Source organism: Gopherus flavomarginatus, chromosome 8, assembly GCF_025201925.1.
Source record: "Gopherus flavomarginatus isolate rGopFla2 chromosome 8, rGopFla2.mat.asm, whole genome shotgun sequence".
NCBI lineage: Eukaryota > Metazoa > Chordata > Testudines > Testudinidae > Gopherus > Gopherus flavomarginatus.
In genome coordinates this window covers 78,438,370-78,462,910 of record NC_066624.1, presented here as the reverse complement: position 1 = coordinate 78,462,910, position 24,541 = coordinate 78,438,370, and the positions used below count along the sequence as shown (strand labels likewise).

The 24,541-nt window shown below is 37.5% G+C and overlaps 1 protein-coding gene across 2 annotated transcripts in view; it reads right to left on the bottom strand.

Moving 5' to 3' along the window:
• Nucleotides 1-24,541, bottom strand: part of NYAP2 (neuronal tyrosine-phosphorylated phosphoinositide-3-kinase adaptor 2) — a 190,180-nt gene that overhangs the window by 47,092 nt on the left and 118,547 nt on the right. For both annotated transcript variants that reach the window (XM_050964029.1, XM_050964030.1), the window contains exon 4: nucleotides 5,783-5,995. In XM_050964029.1, the coding sequence (XP_050819986.1) occupies nucleotides 5,783-5,995 (213 nt within the window). The remainder of the gene's footprint in view (nucleotides 1-5,782; nucleotides 5,996-24,541) is intronic.

The window sequence follows — 24,541 nt, the reverse complement described above, 5'->3', positions numbered from 1 at the left end:
TGGTAAGAACTTGGAGGACTCTCTGGTTCTAACAATTCTGTCCCAAAGAATGCACCCCATTCCAAATGCAAAATTCCTTTCAGAGCTCAGAGACAGTGGCCTTGGGACTTGGCTGCTAGCCACTCAACTGCTGACAGTTGATCCTGAGGATCCTGAGGATCTCCTGCTATGCTAGGGAAGTCCCAAGCATACGGGTAAGTGCTTTGCTGGATTGGAGTCAAATGAGATGCCTGTTGTAATCAATGGGCATCACGTGACTTCAACTCAGCAGGTCATGCTGAAAACTTAGTGGGTTGTTTTCAAGATTTTGTTTATATCAAAGACAAATATTTAAAAAAGATTTAGTCACTATATTTACTGATGAAATGTTTGTTGTGATAGTTTTCTAAGATTCAAAAGTCAGTTCCTTCACATTGTGTCATGTGAAATGAAGCACACATGAAGGGCCAGACTCATTCTCTGTGAAGTCAGCAGAAAGACTCATATTTCAATGGTGTTAATCAGGCCCTGAGCAATGGGATCCATACACACAGACACTTGAGCTTGTGCAGGGTCCCAGGGGAATTCCACACGGACATAAGGGATCGTGTTGTAGGATCAGTGTCTAGAGAAGCAAATACTGATTTCCCATAAAAATATAGGGCATACGTTTTAAAAAAAGCACCTAAAATTAGGCACCTAAATCTACATTTATGCTCATGTATAAGTGACCTGATCATCAAAGATGCTGAGCACCTGCACCTCCCATTGTCCGCAAGTAAGGGTGTATTTTTCGCAACATAGCAGACATCTCTGTGCTAAGGCCAGAATTTTCTGAAATAATTTAGATTTGTTTTATAACAACAAGAGGTGATTTCCTGCCTTCAACCGTTACATAACTGTTCTGCAGGATGTTTATTTCTGGGTTTGATCAGAAGAGATCTCTTTTATTTATCCCAAGGAGTCATCATTCTGCCTATCCTAATCTTAATTTTAAAAAAATTATTTGGCTGTCACTTACACTAGAGATGCTTCCTATCCTGCCGCAGTTTCTCCTTTGCACATGAAAATAGAAGTTGCTTATGCGTTATTGCTGCCAAGAAGCACATCTTGAATTAAACAATAAGACATGACAGGATGTATATACTATGCACAAAAATTGAACATGCACATTTTAAAACAAATTGCATCTATTATTGTTATACTGACGTAACCTCACTGGTTTCCTAATGAATATAAATAATCTGTAATATAACTGGAAATGAAACACCTCAACCCTGATATAATGCTGTTCTCGGGAGCCAAAAATCTTACCACGCTATATTGAACTTGCTTTGATCCGCCAGAGTGTGCAGCCTGCCCCCCTCTCCCCGAGTGCTGCTTTATCACGTTATATCCAAATTCGTGTTATATCGGGTTGTGTTATATCGGGGTAGAGGTGTACTGTAGATGAAGAATTCATTTGATATTTTTCTTTCTTAAAAATATTTGACATGAGACTGCTGTCAGGACGCATTCAGTGTTGAAACTAAGAGTAGAGCATTTAAAAAGAAATGTTTGTATTCCATACATGATAAACCTCTGGAACTCAGTGTTACTAGACAGCACTGAGGGCAATATCTTAGTAGAATGCAGAAACAGGATTAGACATTTATACAGAGCTAAAAAGAACACTCACAGTTACATAGATTTTTTTTTTAAGTAGATGAGGGTATAAACCCTCACATTTCAGGGCATATACTAACCACTAACTGCTGGGGACTAGGAAGAAACATCTCATATTGGCAGGTTATTCCATAATAGTCCACTACAGGTTTCTTGCAGCTTCCTGTGAAGCAGCTGGCACTGGCCAAAGTCAGATACTGGACTAGATGGATGATTAGTCTGATATGATCTGGCAATTCCTATGTTCTGAATATGCACATATGCCATAAAACGGTGAAGTGTTTATGTGTAAAAGGTCACAATCTGAAGATTTTTTCATATGCACATATTGTCTTCACAGCTTACTGGGTGCACTGTCTCCTTTGTATTCTATCCAAAAATATATTGTCTTCTATAGGGGTAGGCAGGCGCGTATACACTGTCACGTAGGAAGGAGTGATAGAACTGTGTATTGTGAACACATATTTGTTTGCACAAGCAAACTTTTATTTTCAACTGCATATGCATCTCCGCACCGCTGGGTGATCTTTCAGCAGGACTCTAATGGAGCGCAGATCGCCAGTTTAAAACTACCCTTGCTTGGAGGATCCCAAGGATAGCTGGCAGTGCAATGCTACTGCCTGCCCTTCCCTTGGGGGTGAATCTTCCTTGGATGAATCAGGCATAGGTTGGGGCACTTTGCCTCCCGCGCCATGATAGCGGGGGTGAATCGGCCCTATATCTCTTAGGCCTCCCAAGAGGCCTTTTTTTTTTTGGGTCAATGTTTCTCCCATAGTGCTTGAGGTTAACAGTTGATTATACTTTGAAATCCTAATGACAAACTCTGATTAAGTACAGTATACTCATTCCTTTCCCCATCATCCGCAGAGTATTCAACCTGAATGCTAAATGTGTTGGCTGAGCGTCTAATAGATGGTGATTATAAAACAATGCCCCTCTGCCCAACAACCAGTTCTATAAACTATTTAAAATGCAACGCAGTGCTTCTCTCTGGCAGCAGATGGCAATGCAAAGTGCTACATAGTAGCAATAAGAGAGCAACATTCCAGAAAATGCTCTTTAAAGCTCCTGGAGTTAAATTATATGTGCCTCCCATTTTGTAAACCTCCTGTGGCTCTTCCCTGAAATCGCAAGGACATGTTTTGAATGCTGGTGTGCGTGAAAGATCATTGGCAGTTCTTTCCAAATAGAGCTCTCTGATAGAAACAGTATCATGCAGATAGGGTGCAAATGTCCCTGCAAAATTATCTGCTAGATGAGAGAATGATCCAGTGCTGTGAAAATTGTTACCAAGGTGGAATTAGTGACCTAAGGTCTTTTAAACTTTGTGTGCCCACCAAAAGGACCCATGTTCTTTTCTGGAGAGGCCTGAGCTTTGATTCCAACCTTACAGGCACCAGTGTAGATCAGAAGTAACCCACCGAAATAGTGGCATTACAGTGTAAAACTGTTATAAACAAGATTGGACTCAGGCCCCAGAACCTAGTTAATCTAGGTCCCAGATTGCCAGCACAGTTCTAACAGGACATACAATAAATCACATTGACTTGAGAAACGTACCTGTACCTATCTAGATACATCTAAACCATAATTTTTGTTTTTCATTGCAGTGTAATTCTAGTTTGTTTGCAACAATTGGAATCCACAAGAACAGTACACAGCACTGGGAATAAAATGCCACAATGAGGAAAAGTCAATTATTAATTGGTGCAAGAGCTATGGATCCCATCCAGGGAAAAATGTACATGGCTGACCAGGGTGTGCAACTCAAAGGAACTGTAGTAAATAATACATTTGAAAAACCCACAAAGATACTCTGTTGGAGGGAAGAAAGAGGCTTAACTCAGCCAATAAAATATTTGTATAATACTAACAATTGCACTTGCCATCTGAGTCTTTGATGGTCTTTGTAGTAAAAGCCAAGATACAACCACAAGTAGCTACTCTAATGCCTGATCTGACACCCATTGAAGTCTAGAGAGCTATGCTGATTTAGTACTGGGGCCAGTGAGTGTTTTGCATGATTTAACTGTGAGATGAATGAAGTCCCTACACAGCAGCCTCTGCATAAGGGCTGGATGGAAGTGAAATATTTTGTTTATGCTTTATTCACATTGAGGGATGGACAGAGACTGGGACCCTCTGTTTAATTTTCCCTTTTCTTTGTTCTGATCAATATTATTGCCTAGCATGACTAGTTTGGTATGTACCTTGGGTTTGAATCTGTGCTGTCCTGGCATTCTGATCTGGTAGCATTTTGCACTGGTGTAAATGATACCATAATGTGCAGGACAAAGTCCCTTGAGTTTATCTAAAACATTCACAGGTTCTAGACCTATACAGGTAAACCTTTCTCTTACCTACTCCTAAGGTCTAATCCTGCAAACCCTTACTCACCAGAGTACTGGATAGGTACATTTAAAAAAATCCCAATAAATTTTAAAAAATAGCTAATTACTTTGCGAAGTATTTACACAAGGCAACCTTTCAGAAGTGGTGTGCTGAGTCTTCATTTATTCACTGTAATTTAAGGTTTCGCATGCTGGTAATACATTTAAATATTTTAGACCGTCTCTTTCTCTAAGTCTATAATATATAACTAAACTATTGCATATAAAGTAAATAAGGTTTTTTAAAATGTTTAAGAAGCTTCATTTAAAATTAAATTAAAATGCAGAGCCTCCCAGACCCAGGCCAGGACCCAGGCAGTGTGAGTGCCATTGAAAATCAGCTCATGTGTCACCTTCGGCACACGTGCCATAAGTTGCCTACCCCTGATTTTACACTGATGAGGGGTATGCAGGATTGGATCTATAAAGAGGACATTTTTTTCCCCACCAGAAGAAATGTTCTGCAGAATGTAATGCAGAGTAACTACAGAAATCTATAATGGAAAAAGTGGGTAAAAGATTGCTGCAAACCTTTTGTCATTTTGGCAAAGTTTGTTACAGTTCTACACTGAGTTCTTGTTGTCAGAGGAACAAACAAGACTTCTCCTCTCTGGGAAGCAAGACTTCTCTTATCACACGTTGAAGTAGTGTTTTAAGTGAGAAAAGATATCATACTTCTATTGTTATGACAGTATGTAGACACCAATGTCTGCTACCATTCACTCAAAAACATTTCTTTTGCAGAAATGGCTTATTGTTTATCAGTTTCGATATAAGACACCATCCACACTCTTTACTTTCGTAGAAGATTGTTATTGAGATTACTGAACTATTGATGTCAATTGTTATGAAAGTGGATATTTTTGGCAAACAAACAGGCCATGAAACTTCTTTTTTAGTGATCTGTCAAATTTTTAAAAAGTAACACTGCATTGATTATTCATAATGTTATACATGTGCCAGCTATATTCAGCTCAGATAGACATTTTACAAAATATAGGCTGTTTTTTACTTTCACTCTTATATATATATATACACATAAAATAGTTAATGTGATTAATAACATTGATGAATATTAATATTGACTTCTCAAATCTTTAGTGAGTTTTGGACTAATTTACATGTAAGCAGGAAACAAGAGGTCCACTGTTTTAATCTGTTGTGTACATCAATATGACTGTTTTGTTTATGCTGCCGAATGTTGTACTCATTATCTTATGTGACATTTTACTTTATTACAGTCCCTCTATGAAGTGAAATCTGGGGGATTATTAGCCATAATGACCCTCAAAATTAGGTGTAATTTACAATTTTTGTTCAAATATTTGAATGGTACAATTTTATTCTTGATCATTAGCTACTAAGGACCTAATTCTGCCTAAATAGAGAAAACAGCTATACGGAATATGAAGCCTGAACCTGCAGGGTGAAAATGGACATATTTTTAAAGATTTTTCGGTGCCTAAAGATGCAGATAAGTGCCTAATGGGATTTTCCAAAGCATCTAGGTACCTAACTCCCATTGATTTCAATAACAGTTCGGCACAATAGATGAAATGCTGATTTCAGTGGAAGGTAGGCACCTATATGCATCTTTTGGCAACTAAATACCTTTAAAAAGCTGATGCTAAGTGCCCTCAACTTCCAATTTCTTTAACTCAGCTCCTTGCAGGATTGGGCCCTATATTAGTAATGGTATCATTATATTTCTTTCTTTGCTTTTGCTTGTAAAACAAACTACCACATACCTGAGCTGTTGTTTCCTGCCAACATCGTTGGACTAACAGAGGATCTTCCCAATCTACTGGACAAAACTGGTGGTCCTGGTGTTCCATCCCATTCCTGAGCTTTTATTGGCTCCCTGGAGGAAGCTGTCCCATGGTGACCTCCTCTTTCTTTGTTTTCCAACTTTGGTAGTGGTTCAGTACTGTGGCTTCTGATCTTCAACTCGTCTAATGGTTCTACAAAATATACAAAGTCCACATTCCATTATCTAGTGCAGTTTAATTAAATTCATACCATGATATTCTCTCCCAAACAGTATTCCATTTTCACAAATCATCCAATACTGTAAATATATATAAACAACAGAGTAACATATAGCAGGATTTTAGACTTAACAGACTAGTATAAAAAGCGATCATCCTTAATTGTCCCTCTGGTTGAGTGATGACCACCACAATAAGAGAGATGGGTAAAACTGGCAGTTTTTAATGCACTTGTTTTTGTTGAACTACAATATTTTATGAAAATACGTATTGCGCAAAAACGTATGTCCCAATCAAAGCTCTTTAAACTATGTTTTAAAAATTAACATTTAGGAAATGACCTGAATTCTTTACGGCTGTCTTGTCCTTGCTAACTGATCCTTCTAGAACTCTCTCTCTCTTTCTATGCAAGTTGTTTCTTAAGGTTTATATTGTTCAGTAGATAGGCTTGTAATTCCCAGGAGCATTAATGGAAGCTACACACAATCTACCGTGCCCGACTAATTTAACTATATCTAGTATGCCCAGTAGTATAATCTATGGGTTAAATTCTGCTTATACAACTCATTGAATAATCCCTCTGACGTCAAATGAGTGGCTGCTCTATTTGCAACCAGAAGAGTTGGCACAGAGTGGAGAAGGTAGACAAATGAGAAAGCAGGTTTCCCTGTTGATGCCAGGGTTTTAGCAGCTTTTACCATTCTTGGTGACTATCTATTCTGTCCAGAGCCCCTTCTTGCTCTTCCTCTATCTCTTCTATGACAGGCCCATCAACAGCGTGGGGCATCGTATTTCAAAACTAACTCACCTCCAATGGAATTAACAGATTGTTTCCATTTTTATGGTCTATGAATGAATTGTATCAAAAACATGCACAGGGGAAGCATTTAAAAGAGACTTAAAATCACAACAGTTTATTATTGTTCTGTCCACTTATTCAAAACCTGCTGATCCATTTTTTTCTTATTTGATAAAAATTCCCTCTGGAATTTTACCCTTTAGATTTATGCCCAAAGGTATTCTTATCTCATATTCCTGATTTATAAACATTCGGGATTATAATAGAAATGCTGGCCCTTCTGAACTTCAGCATCGCTGTGTGGAGCACTATAAGGTAAATACAGGTTTAACTAGATATATAATTTGGAGGAGAAGAGAGAGAGAGATTTATACTATGCCTGCACACAATGGTACGCAAAATTGTTTATTGTACCTTGAACAAAGATACCCCGTTAGATTTTGTGTCCCTTAATATTTTAGTCTGTTGATGAACTTGTTTATGAGAAAAATAACATTTTCTTTGTAAAATCCCTCAAGAAAACATTAATGAGAACACAAATTTATCATTTCTAATGACCAATATGCTGTACCTTATGGAATCATTAAGATACAGTATGAATTACTGTCAGTTTACAAGATTGCTACTGAAAACAGAAAGGAGTATAAGGATTTAACAACGTTTCTGACAGAGACATTTTTTCATCCCCAAGCTTTAAGATTTTCTTAGGTCACAGTAAAAAAAAAAAGCAATAGAATATCATAAAACAATTCCAATCTGACGATTCACATAAAGAATATTTAGAGTAATCTCAAAAGAACCATAATCTCAAAATCTAACAACTATTTACTGCCCTTCCTTGAACTTTTAGAATGCCTACTTTAATAGATAAATATCATAAGGGGGAAGGCCCCTGCTTCATAACCCAAAACACTACATAGGGAGAGCACTGAAGAACAGTTTGTATCCATATTACATGACACAGGCTTTTCAGGGACTTTCAGCATGGAATGTCTGCCACCAAGCCTTGTTTATGCATTCTTAGAGAGACAGGGTAATGCAAGGAGCTATATAGAGAAATATAATGACACAGGGCTTTATTAACTTAACATTTACACATAATTATAGCCGAAATATATCTATAAACTGCTAACATGTGCTTCCTGGAAATGCCATGTTACTGGGAAAGTGGAAGAGGAGAACAAATATCAGAAATTCGATGGAAATATAAACCAAAGACACTGAATAAGGGTCCAGTTCTGGGAGGAGCTAATCGCTTTCTTCAAAGTTCTGATTTTCCAATAAAACCAACAGAAATTGAGAGGGGAACATGCAATCTCATAGATTCAGAGCCTAACTAATCGGAAATGTGCACATTGAACTTATGGAAAGAACGTATGTAACTTTATCAAAACTCCATCATCTTATTGCAGCATTCAAAAGAACTAATTCACCATATCTTTCAGTTGCTACTGTAGATGCTTTGATTATTTTAGTGAGAGCCTTTTATATTTGTGACTTCTTATTGATGATTGAATACAACCACTTGAAATTTCACACACTGACAAAGTCATCCCTTAGTTACAGAAGAAGCACTCCAGTTACATGTGGAACATAGGGGATCAAAAACACTTCAGTTCACTTTACAGAGCAGCATTTATACTTATTACTTGATGCAAATGATTCTTCTGAATGTCACCTCTTACTTCTATTATCAGCTGAATCAAATGGCAGCAATTTTCTGCAAACAAACTGAGCTGTGGAAATACTCAAAAACAATTTAAAACAGATTGATTAAGCAATGAGACCCAAGAGGCAATCAATTTTGCATGATGTTATAAGGTAATCTGACAAAAGAGAGAAAAGAAGTGCAATGCAATGCTCTGATCCTGCAAACTTGCTACTGTGCACAATACTAATTACCATGAACAGCCTTAGTGAAATCACTTGCTTCAATGGCACCACCTCTGGTCATAAATATTATAGATAGTAGTATTTTCGGAGTCAGGCTCTTCCTTTAATTTGGAGAGAGAGTGTAAACTGTCATTCACTTCAGCAGAAGCTATAGAAGTTTACACCAGCTAAAATCTGGCCTGGAATGTCTTAGGGCTGAGCAGCCCTAAAGTTGATCTGCATTAGTTAGTCTTTGTTGGTCAGCACTAAGGAAAAGTGTTTTATATATTTGGAATACTGCAAGTAGGAAAATAGAACCATATCCTCAGTCAGTATTAATCACTGTAGCTGCTGTGGAATTGGTGGAGCTACGTCAATTTACCCCAGCTGAAGATCTGGTCTCAGTTTATTTCTTAAGATTTTGTAGAAAATCAGTTTTCACTTGTCAGCCCAGATTTCATATATTTCCACTCCCCTATCCTTTCCTGGGGAGCTTCAGCTCTGAGGTTATCTAAAAACTAATACATCCTAAAAATGAAAAGCAGAGTGGATCAGACTAGAATCTCATGCAGCCCATTATGGGGACCAAAACATTGTTATTGGATGATGCTTATCAGTAACACTGATGCACTGTCAGAAAAACAACATGCTGATATTTTCCATGGCCTTCTGGAATATTTGATTTCACTTGGTTTTGTAATATGTCAAGAACAATAAAGTATATGGCAAAATTAATTTTCAGTCACCAGTCACATCATCTTGAAGATGGTCCTACTTTACTTAAATGACAAGAGGAGATAATTTCAGCTTCAAAATTTTACTAATATATATATATATACACACACACATACATACTTCTAATTTAAGACCAAAGGCATTCTTATGTCATATTTTGATTTATAAACATACAGGATTATAATGTATATATATATTATTCCCTCAAATCCCATGTTTTTGTAAATTCACCGTAATACTTCCTGTTGCATCTGAAGAATAACTTATCTTCGCTGGCCCAGTGAAGACTTGAGAGGGGCAGAATGCTCCCCTCCCAGGCCATAGAACATAACTGGAACCCTTCTGTGGTCACTATGACAAGTTCTACAGTTATCTGAGCTGTCTCATGCCATCTACCATTCTACACTACTCTATGCTACTGCAGATGGAACTCCATGGACACAGCTCAGTAGCCCTTCCTCTAGTTAAAAACTTGATCATTGTTTTATCTAAATGCACTGATTCTGCAATGTATACTGTGTGAGCAGAAAGCTGCACACATGTGGTGTCATGGTGCACCCATATTGAGATCACCTTAATATTTTATCTAAGGCGAAACACGTTTTTATGGGTGTTTGATGATTGTAGTTGGGACAAGCCAAGACTTAAAGGAATAGTTGTGCAATCCTGCACAAAAGCTGTGGAAGGACTTCAGTGCTCAGTGCACCCATATTGATAGTAGGTAACATACACTCTACAGAGGGCTCATCACCTATTATTTAAAAGACACAATAATGCAAATTGGATTTAAGATATACTATGCTGTTATTATCTCATTCAGATGGCTGGAGTTAGCAAGAGCCATAACAGCTCTGTGTTAATGAGTTCTTTGAAACACATCTGAAGGTAAATCTTTTCACAGTCAAACGTTGAATTGTGAAAACTGAACATCATTATGGAAAGTGTCTTTATTGGTCTATAATTCTTAACCCAAAATAGCACATAAAATGTAAATGTCAAGAAACCATTTGTTGCTTTAAATATTTATGGATACCTCTTCAGTAAGAGTCTCATAAAGGAGTTCAAATGCTTGAAGCACTTTCACATATCACTGTATTTCAATATTAAGAGATGTGCACTTTCCACATTTATTTCACCTAAATCCCAGGCCTTCTCATTTGATGAGAAAGATGGCAGCTAAATTCTCTTAGGCAGTGAACACTTTCTAAATAATTGACATGTATGGTTTGAACATTATAAGAGATCTCTTAACGGGTGCATGGTTTTGATGTGATTTGTGGTTCTGAAGAACTTGTAAGCTCTAAACAACCTGAAAAACCCAGCTAAGCAGCCATAGTTTAGACCAAACTAATTTAACAATCGGAGCTAGGGAAAACGTTTTACCTAAAATGCTATCATTGCAACAAATATACTCTATGTGGCCAGCCTGCCACAAGATGCGTAGGCACATATTAATTCTAGGTCATGATGGCTTCTTATTGTTATGCTAACTGACAAACAGCAGAATCATTTTTAAGGAGGCAAACAAGCAATAGTGTGAAGAAACTGAAAATGAGGGCTTCTCTGCTAACCGTCTCTCTGTAATCTGTAATGTATAAAGTAATACTCCATGTTTTATTCATTCTTTCCTTTTTCTGTCTTTTATAAATCTAAAATTTAAAAAAATCATTTAAAGCATAGAATTCTGTTAATTTGGGGAATAATTTTTTCTACTCACAGTACCTAAAGAAACATATGTGCATAAGTCTTTGCAAGATTGGGATGTTGATATGGAAACCTGGTAAATCACTTAGAGATGGATTTTAAAAGCACTTAACATAGTCTTTACTTTCCTCCCTTTGAAGTTAAGGGGAGCTTTAGTATTGACTCCAGAGCAAGTAGAGTTAGGCCAACGTCAAGCCCTTTTGAAAATCCTACCTCTAACCTTTGTGCCTCAATTTATTTATCTGTAAATTGGGGATAAAATTGTACTCATCTTTATAAGGTACTTTAAAATCTTGGAATGAATCTTCTTCATAATGTCAAAGCATTATATTTACTTATTGATGCACAATTATTTGTCTGATCTGCGCAGACCATCATGTACAAATATGTATTCAAAAACACCACAATGAAAATAAACAGGGTATAAATACTGCAAAAGGAAAGATTCAATGCTTTAAGAAATTATATTTATAACAAACAATTATGAATATATTACACTGCCAATGAAAGCCTTTTTCTGATCTTTATTAAGCTTGTGGCTTGTCTAGTCTGTCTTTATCTGGCTGCTAATTAAGCAGAAGTTTGCTTTTCATATCAATTTTTAATACTCATTTCTTACAGTTAAGTGAGAATTGGAGCAGCTCAATTCAAAGTAGTTCTGACCTAGTTCCATGAAATATCAATAGACTGCCTGAAAAAGAGTCTCAGAAACAAGGAGGCAAGACTGAAATGCATCTAAATATTAATTCAACATACGCGTCCATGGAGGGAGCGTAGCAGAGCTAATAGGGAGGCACACCCCACTGCCACCCCAGCAGCCTTTAGGTGTATGTCTGGTGCTTTTTTAAGCCAATAGATATAACTCGAGGCGGTACCACCTGTGACCCATGCACACCCCTGACTCTGCCACTGTTCAAACTCTGGCTCCGCTTCTGGAATGTGAGTTTTTACTCACATCTAAATACAGTGGATATGTACTCTGCCTACTAGCAGATGGAATAGGGAAGGGGCAGAGAGACCTTGGAAGCTTAGAACTGGAGGCATTAGGGTAATTCAAAATTAGAAATTAGGGAAAAATTAAAGCTGAAACATAAAAATAGAAAACAGAGAAGGACAATAATAGAAAATAGTCAGAAAACAGATAACGTTTAAAAAACAGGTAATAGCTTTCAAAATAGAAAAATAGGGCCAGATTCTGACAGCTTGGATCCTATTGGGTAAGCACCTTATTTCATAACTACAATAGCTGCAAAGTATTGCCAGTGACTTTAGTGGGACTATTTGTGGAGTAAGATACACTTATTTCCACCAAAGTGTATCAGATCTTGCCCACAGAAATTTTAAAAAACATGGGTTACAATAAATAATAGCAGAGACAAGCTTTAAAATTTAACATGAACTAAAACTAGCAAATGTAAAGACCTAACAAGTAAGACATGCAGCAAATCTCATTAAACATTTTTCTTGTTTATTGTCTGTCTATTTTTATCATCATTTCTCTGGCTTATTTTTTTTGGACCCCATCCTGCATGTGTTAAACTTTGCTAGCATGAGTAGTCCTACTGAAATCAAGTTGAGCACATATGTCTTTTCAGGACTGGGATGTTAGCATGTAAACATTTTGGGGCAGGTACAGTGTCTTCTTCTGTCTATAGATGATCTGGTCATCTCTTCTGGCCTTAAACTGTATGACTCTTATAGTAACCTAGCATAAGAAAGTATGGACTGGTCTCTTGACATTGTAACAATATAAATAATAAGAGTTGCGAACTCAACAATGGGTGGTGCTTTTGGGGCTGAACATAATGCATATTCTACTGTGAGAAAGAACTGCTGGAAATTAATGTGAATATACTGCGGTTTATACTGTTCTGAAAACGAATGATTGGTTGTGAGATGTTATCATAGATACATTATTATTCTGGGGCTCAGAGAATGTTTTGCCACTTAGGAATATAAAACCACATGCTTCAGGACTTAAGCCAGCTTCTAACTATTTGAGACCTAATGTGGAGGACAGATGATTCCACCACTGCCTACTGCAAGGTTTTCTTCCTCTGAAGCATCTCGTAATGGCCACAGTGATAGAGAGGATACTGCACCACAGGTACAATCCAGTCTAGTAATAACTGTGTTCCTACATCCTCGGAGTGGAAGATTTTTTCCATCAACTTGCTGTTTGAATGAACAATTAGTATTAATATTCACTTTGAATAAAAGAACTTGGTTAGTGTCTACACTCATTCAACTATTCCTTTTGCTCCAAACACTGTTCATCACTGTTGGACTGATTCCTGGTAAGCACAGGGTCCGTTCCAATCAATGAAATAATAAGTCTTGAACAAACATTTTCTACTTTAATTTTAAAAAATCTCCCCTCAAAAACAGCTGAAGATGTTTTGACTGGTGGAGTGAAAAAGCAGGACATTTCAAATATGCTGGGACACTGGGACAGCACAAGAGAAAGTGGTGCTGGCTTGGTAAAGCTGAATCAGGGCTGGCTTTAGGCCTATTCCACCAATTCCCCTGAAATGGGCCCCGCACCCAGTGAGAATCCCTTCCCTGGCTAGAGGTGCCTTTTTAAGTTTTACTCACCCAGAGGCGCTCTGGGTCTTTGGCAGCACTTCGACGGTGGGGTACTTCGCTCGCTCCGGGTCTTCAGCAGCACTTCGGCAGCGGGTCTTTCAGTGCCACTAAAGACCTGGAGTAAATGAAGGACCCACTGCTGAAGACTCGGAGCACCACCTGGTGAGTATAAGCCCCACATGTTTTTTGTTGTTGTTGTTGTTTTGTTTTTTTTAAAGTCATCCCTGCCGGGGCCCCGTCGAAACTGTTCGAATTGGGCCCCGCACTTCCTAAAGCCGGCCCTGAGCTGAATTGTAGGGTCACTTTAACAAAAAGATGAGTGCACAGACTTCATGGGTACACGTTTATAGCCTCACTTGCAAATGTAGTCTCTTTCAATGGAAACTAATGGAGCTGTTGAACATTTTTAGTTTAATAGTTTTTCAACAAAATAGAACTTTTTGAACTATATCAACATTTTACATGAATATTTTACTGTTGAAATTTTCCTTTTTTGTCAAAACAACATTTTTATTTTCATGTAGTTATTAAACAAACATTTTGTTTATGCTGAAATTGAAACAAACTCATGTTTCTGATCTAATTGCATTTTTTTTCATTTTTTAATATATTTTTCCTTTTTCCTCTTTGTTTTCCCCATCCTCCCCCACTTTACCAGTGGAAAGAGAAAAAGTGAATAAATATAAAATATATGAAAAAAAGAAATTTTAAATTTTGATTTCAATCAGATAAAATCTGAACACTTTTTAAAAATTTCATTTAGATGATCACTGAAAAAGTTTTATGAAAATTTTCAACTGAAACTAACACTGTTTGATTTTATTCAAAGTCTTTCCTGGAAAATAATTGCCATTTTTCTAACAGCTCTGAGTATAACATGTTTATTAATGATAATTTTTGTTTGATGGTTTAATTTTTCAGCCAATGAGAGTGCCTCCTTTTCATTACTAACAGAAATGTTCTGTTTGTATTTTGTTCCTTATACCACAGTGCAGTGGTTGAAGCACATGATTAAGGAGTAAGGAAATCTGGGATTTATTCTTGACTGTGCTACCAATTTGTGTCCTGCTCCTTCCAGTCCTAATATATGTGCTTAATTTTAGGCAATGTGTAAATGTTTGTGGGGTCATGTCCAAGTCAATTGCAGACCAAAGAATAACACCCAGATTTACTGACTCCCAGTCACAAACTGATGCATACACCATGCTGCCTTTCTTATGTCCCTTTATCTTGGGTTAATACATTTCAGTGCTACAGTAAATTCACATTTCCAAAACAAGTTGTTTTTTTAAAATTATGGATGTAAATCACACATCAGAATAAGGTTTGCCCATGTCTGTCTAGTTCAAACAATGAAGTTTTTTTCTTTCAGCTGAGGTTAGATGATCAATAACTCTCTTATTCCCACTTAATGCAAATTGAATATTAATTTTTGTACCGAATAATTATTACAGATGGATGAATCCACTCATTACTAAAAGCAACTTGTCTCTTTCTACAAAATTAAAGCCCAGTTGAACTCAACCCTTTCTTATTATAGTAATAACAATTATAATTATTTCTGCGTGCTCCTGTATTTCTATTTCCAGCCTCAGCTGAACCCAGGAAGTGCTGGAAATCCCGCAAGTTTTCCAGCTCAATATCCAGATCAAGGTGAGCTGGATAAACCAAATAAAATATCTCTGAACAATTGAGGTTTGCCCATCCATGACATGTCATTGGTTGTGTTGAGATAAGATGTTCCTGGTAGGCTTTTTATGTAGAGATTTGGGGAGGTAAGAGGACACAATGGGCCAAAAGTTATGTGGAATGTTCCAGTTAGTCACATTGACTAATTCTCTCCATCCCCCATATTAGTATCTATAGTCTGAGTATATAAGTATGCTGAGTCAGGGAGGCTTTTTATATGGAACAAATTTTTCACACAAGAAGTAAAGCCCTTTTACCCCATTGCCAAAATTTAGGCCTAATCCAAAACCCACTAAAGTGGGAGTCTTTCCTCTGACTTCACTGGCCTTTGGAGCAATCCTTTAATGATTGCACTTAAGGACTGAGCTCACCCTGCTGGGACTCAAACCAGAAATTCTAGAAAGTCAAGATACTTCAAAGCTGATGTATAAGCTTCTTAGTCAACCCAAGAAATTGTTATTCTTTTATTATGTAAATCAGTATGGAAAAGACATTTTAAGAAACATTAAGAAGGGCAATAGTAGCTACAAGTGTTGCAAGAATTTCAGAAGTTAAGGAAGGAACTTATTTCTTTTCTTTGTTCTTTTCACTGCCATACACAGCTCCCACCACCTTCTCTCTTACAATAACACAGATTCTACAGCTAACTTGTTTTACTGTAAAAAGTCCAGATAATGCATTTAATTAACCTCTGTCTCTTGTCAAGAAGCAGTGACAGTGGCTCAGGAGATCCTGGGAGTAGCATTCAGATCATGAGCAAGGCTTGGAAAGGATTTCTTTTAACGATGACCTTCTGCAGCTCTGATGTACACATTCTAATTTTGAAAATGGAAAGCAGAGTTTTGCTAGCAAAATTAATTTTTGCTTATGGCAAAATTGGGGAAATTGTTTCAGCTCAGTTGCCTTTGGAAATGCAAAAATGATCATTCTATTTTCTATATTGTACAATTGCTAATTTTTTTGGACCTCTCTTCACTACAGTTTGATTTACACAAGCTAATTTGTGTGTATGCGGAATACAGACACACATATATACTAGTCCCTACAATGGATTGTATCAGATGCTGGTCCTAAAGAACATTTTCTATTATATAGAAAATATGGAGGATCTGTACTTTGAATTTTTGGGGTCTTGAAACCACAGAAGCACTTGAGTTCTATCCCAGTTTACAAGTATGAAACTCAAAGTAACCACAGTTTTGTGTACAGGCACAGTTGTGAAGTCCTAAAAGAAACATATTAACACTCTCAGAGGGGAAGATTCCCTGATTAGCTGATGGCTGCCAGAGGAACTGCCTGTACTGTCATATACCCAGAGGAAGGTACAAAGGAAGGTCAGACTCTGAAAGAGACAGGCTGCATCTACACTATGAGCTAGGGGCATGATTCTCCTGCTCTAGTTCCCATACTCACGCTGAGAACTAACATGAGTATAAATAGTAGCATAGCCGTGGTAGGACAGGGAGTGACAGAAGAGGCACCGCTGAGCTATGACAAATACAAACCCGCCTCAAAATGGTGGATATGGACTCAGCATGGCTCATCTGTGCCTCTGCCGCCACAACCCTGCTATCATGGCTACACTACTACTTATACTCGTACTAGCTTGATGAGAGCTAGCATGCACATGTGTATGTAAGCATGGTCTGAATGAGCTCTCCCTTGCCATCTAATCATGTACTGGGGTAAAAGACTTTAGGAGCAGACCCTATTTGCATAGACACACCTACTCTGCCTAAGTCTTCTGCAGACAGATCTGCTTTGCCAAAGTGATCAATTTTGGCTAGTTTGGGTTAAAAATGCTAGTTATTACTTCATTATTATTTTCACTGACGAATATATGGGTACCATATATTTATATCGCCTCTCTAAAGGACTCACAGATAAATTTCAACAGATTGTATTTATGCAATTTGATTGAAAGTAATGCATGTTTGGATTTCTGGAAAACAGCACAAGGTTAAATGTTTTTATTTCTATTTTTATTATTTCTAGGCGCACACCAATCTGTTGTGCATTCTGCAGTTGATATATTTAGAAAAAGCAGTAATAAACTCTCAATTTATAATGTATTGCCAGTTTTGCTAGATGACTGTACAATTTTGAATATGGGCTTTTGTAATTACAAATGTCAGGTTTGTGTCTAATAGCCAGATGCACAGCTGGTGTAAGTTGACACTGCTCCATTGATTTCAACTGAGATATGCTAGATTACAACTAAGGATTTGGCCCTAGAGGTCTAATTTTCACAGACGTAATGTTTTGTGGCTTAGAAAGTTCTGTGCAGATAAATGAGTGGCACTCAAAATGTGGAGCAAATAATTAAACTCCAGGTCTTCAAATGAATCAAGTGTTGATTTGCTTATCAGTGGCATCTATTAAATATAGGGCAGAATAGGTGCCCATAATTTAATTTATTTTTAAAAGACTTATTTCTTTAAACATGTTTAACATGGCCAAGAAAACCAATATCCTCCTTGTACATGTAATAAACAAAAAATAAAGCCTATTTCAACTTTGTGAAACCTCGGCCAAAAAATTGAAGACAGACTTTATTCAATTTCTTTTTTAACTATAGATTTTTAAGAGTTGGGGGTTTTATTCCTAAAAAGAAATGTTGATTGAGTTGATAACCAGAAATTGTACTTAGAGATCAAGCAGCTGAGGAACAAACAAATGGAATAAATAAGTTCATACACATCAGTCAGAAGCAGCAGCTGTTTAAAAAAAAATCTGAGTAATTATTTATGAAATTACATCTTCTTCAATGATTCTATATATTGTAGCAGTCCCAAGAGAATCTGATTTTTTCATGAGCCTAAATTGCTGAATTAGAAGAGGAGAAAATGTCATGGTCTCAATTAATGAAACTATTGTGTCATTTCAAAATATGTGTTTTCTATTTTAAGTCTGTGTGTAATAAAGACATTCTTTCATTTAAATAATAAACCAGTAATTTTTCTGCTCCTCTCAAACTCCACTGAAGGCCTCCCTTCTTGGCCCATTCCCCTGCCTGTTCTCCCCATATTTTATTTATAAATATATAAGCAGCTGAAATACAAGCTTTCCTCTTTTTTTTCTTTCCTGTTCTGTCGCTTTGTTCTTTTTCCTTCCATTTAATTCCTTTCATGGAAGTGAATGGAGTTAGATTAGTGCAAAACGGAGGTAATTCAGTGGTAGTACTAAGAAGTTTATCACCCTCAGGGCCAAATTTTCAAAAGAGTCCAGCTTCCATCTAGGCCCCAGCCAGAGTTTCAAAAGTGCTCAGCACCCAGCAACTTCCACTGTGACACTGATGGCCAGATTTGGGGAAAAGTTCAGTACCAAACATACTGAAGCTGTTCTGAAAAGCTGGCTACGTGATTCTGGTGCCTAACTGGTAGCTGAAGACGTATGAAAATCTGGGTCTGATGGCAGGTGCTGTGCTCTTTCGAAAGTGTTTCCTATTCTTACCAACAGACAAGAAGGCAAAGGCATGTCTAAGGAATTGAATACAAGGGTGAGGAGAAAAGAGCAAATGAAAATAAACATAAGCATTAAGGAAAGTGAGGTAGGGAGAATTAAGTGCTCATACTCAAAGTTTAGTAATTAACCTTGCCAGTTCTGATAACTTGCTAATGTTACCTAAAAATTGGCAGCATCCCTATAATATATAGTATATTGTTACCACCAGGAATTAGAGGGAAGTGCTGCAAAGAGCAGCAACATTATTTGGTTATCCTGGGTTACTCAGTTATCTAATGCAATTGGCAAGAATTTAAGCACGACCACTGTATCCAGTTATGTTGACTGAGTCACTCAGTTTGCCCAGAGCATATGCAGTAACTGTCTTATCCACATCCTTAATGCAGCCTGAATTAGAGAAATGAACAGCCTTCAGATTTTCTCCTGCTGTTTTCTGTGTACCTCTGTCTTTTCTGTCATCATGTAGATATGTAGCCCACCATGATGATAACATAGAACCAAAGTGAGACGCACACACACGACTCTAGTTAAAACTACAATACAGCTGTATCTATAATGCTCTTTTCCAACTCATTCATTTCAGTCCATTTGATTTAGCTGGGTGAAATGCTACTGAATGCCACAATGAGGGCCAGCAATTTCTGTTTGCATATTATTTATTTCCATTTATTAATGGCCTTCTTTCCTACTATAAATTTATAAGAGCTTCCTGTTTATATGCACGTTTTCAAGCTAATGGGATCTTTGTTGTAGTTTATAGTAGTGATTGCTAAAAAGACTCGTGTGTTTGTGAATTTCTGCGCATATTGGAAGATTCTTGTATGCAATGAACAATAGTTGTAAGGCCACCCCTCTGCACAAGGTCTTGCAGAGTCTGTGGCTTCTGCCCTATGGAGCACTTCACTGTACAGTTGTGACAGACAGGGAGGAAATGTGTGATATACTATTTTCAGAAGGTATGGAGGTTTAGTTAAGCATCTGAAGATTTAGATAATTATACAAAAATTTGGATCCTTCTTGCTGTCTACTGAATTGTGGATTATAATTTCATTATAATCTTTCAAATCACATATATGGAGGGGGGTGGAGGATGGCTAACCACCTTAAAAATGAATTTATTCAGATTCCAAGCTGCAGTCATCCACCCACGGATTTCAAATCTTCTATAGGCCAAGGAATTAGTTCACAAAGTGATAGAGAGAAAGCTGAAATTTTCATGGTAGCGCTTTCCAAGGAGCTAGCATATGGATTTGGATCCCTGTCGGACAGAAGAGAATATGGGAAAAGAAAGTTTACAGAAATTAATCAGACCAAGCTAAATGCAAAATTCTTTTGTTAGATCCGTATGGCAGTCTGAGCTAAGTGTGGTAAACTCCTACCGCACTCATTAGAGTCTCCATAGGTAGAAAGGGCAGGATATCAGAGTTTGTATGTCTGGTGGATTCAAGGTGAGAATTTTGCCCTAATGAATGTGGGTTTGTACTCCATTCAAATCTGCACTTGTCCAGATTGCTCACTTTCCCAAAACATGGTTAAGTTCCATTTCACAGGCCTTCTGAATTTGGAATTTTAGCCTGAAAGGGGAGTTTTTGCAGACTTTCTATTGCTATCCTACTTCTTCAGATGTATAATTGAGGTCTGTTTCAGGCACAGAGATTTGAGAACATAAATTATTTTTGACCTTAGGTTAACATAATTCTTACAGTTTTCTTATATGAGTAGATACCAACCTGATTCTGCAGCCCTTCCAGATACATGGATTGAATGGAGTGTTATACATGCAGGATGACTGCAGAATTCAGTCCAAGCAAATAGAAGATAAATATGGCCAAAATGTTCAAACCTAGGTGCCTACACTTAGACTTCCTGTTGAGGTATATAAATAAAAACTCTAAAATGATTTTAAAAGGGGCTGAACAACTGGAACTCAAGTTCATTTCAGTGGAATATTTGGGTGCTCAGCAGTTTTCAAATTCATCACACCTAATGAGGTTCCTAATTATAGCTTTAGAACCTTCCCTTTAGGTACCCAAGTTTGAAAATTTTGGCCACAATGTAGCTACTAACATAAAAATCCCAATGAATGGCCAAATCCATTCCTGCTATAAGCAGACAACTCCACTGGGTTATGTTTTGCTCTTAAAATTAATCAAAACTGAGAATCCAAATCTCTTTAGAAATTTTGAAAATCCCACCCATAATTTAAAAAGTTACCCTTTAGCTAACTAAATTTATCCCTTAAGTAACTTGTTTCTAAACTTTTAAGTAAATTGAAGGTATCTTAAATTGCTATAAATACCTGTTGGGTGTATACAGTTTAATTGTAAATATATAAATATTAGATTATATACAAATATATTTGTCATAAAATAAGGAATAAAAATTATAATCCCAAATCAGAGATTTTACAGTAATTTAAACTGAAGACCTGAATAAAATGTGAAGGCTTTAGCAGTTAGATTTAAAGGTGGCCAAAGGAGCAATTCAAAGATTTCAAATATCTTTAAAAAAAAATAAAAGTACTACAGTTTTAGAAAAGATTTATATAATACATGTACTATAGATTTTCCGTAGTAAAATCCACCATTTAAGCAGACTTCTCTATTTCTCATACTAGTTTTGACACTATTTTGAAACCATTTTGAATCATATTGCTAAATATATTTTTCTTATTCCTGCCAAGATTTGAATGATTTTTAAATGTTTTTATATATATGCACACAGCTACATATGTGCACATACACACACGTGCTACTTTTGACGTTTGGGTTTCTTCAGGGATGGGGTGGATGTGTATGGTAATAAAAGGATGAACACCTTTCATTGAGAACTTTGAGAAATGCTAAGCTACACTCTTAGGGCATGTACCCATTACACTGTAAGATCAGGGTTCAAACTCAGGCTCAAGCCAAACCACTACCCCCCCCCCACCCCCCGAGTATACAAATTGCGCCAACCCAGGGCTCAGATGCAGGGTCCCAGGACTCCATGAGGGTGGATGGTTCAAGCCTGAGTCTAGCTGGGACCCAGGATTCAAGCCCTATTGTTTTGCAGTGTAGCTGCAGCCCCACTCGACGCATGCTCCACGAGTCTGTTAGAAGTACCGTACAATACCTTGGGCTGACTTTCTTTGTCCTCTGTACAGGCAGCTTTGGTGGACAGTCAAGTTTTCCCACATTGCACCATGAACAAAGGGCTAGAGTGGCCACATTTTGGAAGGGCACTAGAATGTCCAGGATATGGATGTTTGAACTTGGACCTGCATAATGCAGTGTAGATGCTGGAGCCCCAGGTTTGGACCCAGTGTTCAACAATTCCTGGCCCGGGGTTACAAATGAGTGTAGATGCCCAAAACCTAAATTAACAAACCTAGGGGCTGCTAACTCTAGTTCTACTAGCTCTGGGCTTACACTGCAGTTTGGACATACCCTAAGAGACCTGGGAGGCTAATGAGAGTAGGAGCTCATCAGCACTGCAGTGACCACTGCAGCCAACTTTCTGTGAGCACTTTTATGCCTACCAAGGAGGTTTCTTCCTCCTCTAAAGCTAAAATAAAACCCAACAGTGCATCAAGATTGCCTCTGCACATTTCCTCTGTAGAGGCAACACTACCACGATGCACAGCAGCCTCTCCTTTGGCTGAACTGCTGCAATGGATCATGGAGATGCAGTTCAGCTGCGGAGTCCAGAGTGTAGAGCAAAAGGGACTTGAAGCATGTAAACTACAGCCCTGCAGCACTTCAGGCAGATGCAGCTTAATGTTGAGCCTACTTGAAATGAAATGAAGCGTTTTGACATTTCCAAATTGAAATTTCTATTCATCCAATTTGAGATGAAAAGAAATGTCAAAATATCAGAAATTCCCACTGGACAGAAATTCCAATTTTTGATCATCTGTACCTATTTCTTATCTTACCCAGAAAAATAATTATTTTTAATGGCTATAAAATGAAACTTGAGATAAACCTATCGCAAAGGGATCTAAATGGGTGCAAATGCACATTCTTCCCTGAGCCAGCAACTTTCCTGAAATTGGCTTTCATGGGAGTTCTATTTGTGAAAAGATTGCATGGTCAAATTGTAACTAATGAGAGAATAATGCTGAGAGCTAGTAGTGCACAGCAAAGTAGTGTGTAAATCTACACTGCTCTAGCATGCTGAACACTAACTGCTTGTGTTGCCCCTGCTACCAGATATGAAAAGCTCTGAGGTACACTTTAACCTCCTGCTGGTGCATTATGGTCCTTTTCATGCACCGTAGCAGCATCCACATAGCTAGTTAATGTGCAGCACATGACAGCGTTCTGGATTTACACCCCATCTTTCTGTGCGCTAACTCTCTATAGAGTTAGTACAGAGAGTTACTCCAGAGATACTCTGAACTACAAAAATACATGGATAAAAGCCCACTGAATAGACTCTGCCTTTGGCTATGTGTGCACAATTCCCACAGAAGTCAGCTGGAGTGGCAACCATGTAGCTGAGTTGACTTTGCTCCATAATTGCTATAGTACATTCCTACTACGCTCAATTTGAATCCAAAATCCTGTATTACGCAAATGTTAAAACTTACATTTAGCAATGAGTACTTCAAATAAGTGAGATAGGGCCAAATTGCATAGGCTTCAGTGAGAATCTTGCCTGAGATGTGCCCAGAATAAATATATATTTTTTTTCAAACTACACAATCATTAGTTTCTGAGCTCTTATTTCATAAGATGGACACAACTTTCTCTTTTTTTTTCTACTTCCATCAGGTTTCCAGAAATTTGTTCAGACTAAATTACATTAAACTGGCAAAAAGAAAAAGGGCCCATGCTGGTTTGCCATATATTGCATTTGCTTTTCTCTTGTTCAAATAAAAGTAGAGTATTATATCCTAATTCAAAATAGTGTGACAGCCTCAGGCTTTCTGCATGATTTGTATGAGTAAAATTTCTTAAGTACATCTGAAGACAAGTTTAGTCCACATTGTCTTCCACTGTGTGTTATTATACAACACAAAATGTGACAAACTTGGTCAGATTATATGTTCAAACTCCACAATTTACTCTAAATATGTTGTTGTGATTTATTTTTTTTGTAGAATTACATGAGAGATAATGCTCATCTCATACTTGGTTACAAGTCATCCTATAGTGATTTCTATTGCTATAATATTTGAACACAAACCCTATTCTTGCTTATTGTGGTAATCCCAGGAGATTAAACCATACTGTAAATACCAGTTGAAGTAAAGCAGGATTAGACTGACAGTCTGTTTACTTCCTCTACACAGCAGCACTCCAGAGTCTTTTGCTGTTAGCTTCACTACATAACATGGATGGTTTGTCCTTAAAGGAACCAAATTTGGCTTCTCTAATTCCTCTTCTCTTTCACTGCTAATGGCCAATAACAAGCACTTTCTCTTCCTTTGGAAGGAAAAACAAAATGCTCCTAGGGCAGCCAATAAGAAAGCTGCTTCTTGTGGAGATTCTGAGGGCAAGATCTGCTTTAAATTCATATCTGAAATGCCCCTTGACAGTCTACAGTCAATTTCAGTCAAGTGGAATATAGAGAACTTCTTTTGGGGGTCAGCCAGGGGTGCTGGAACAATTTGTATAGTGGGAGTGCTGAGAGACATCGAACCAAACTGTAAACCCTGTATGTAATGGAAACCACTTCAAACT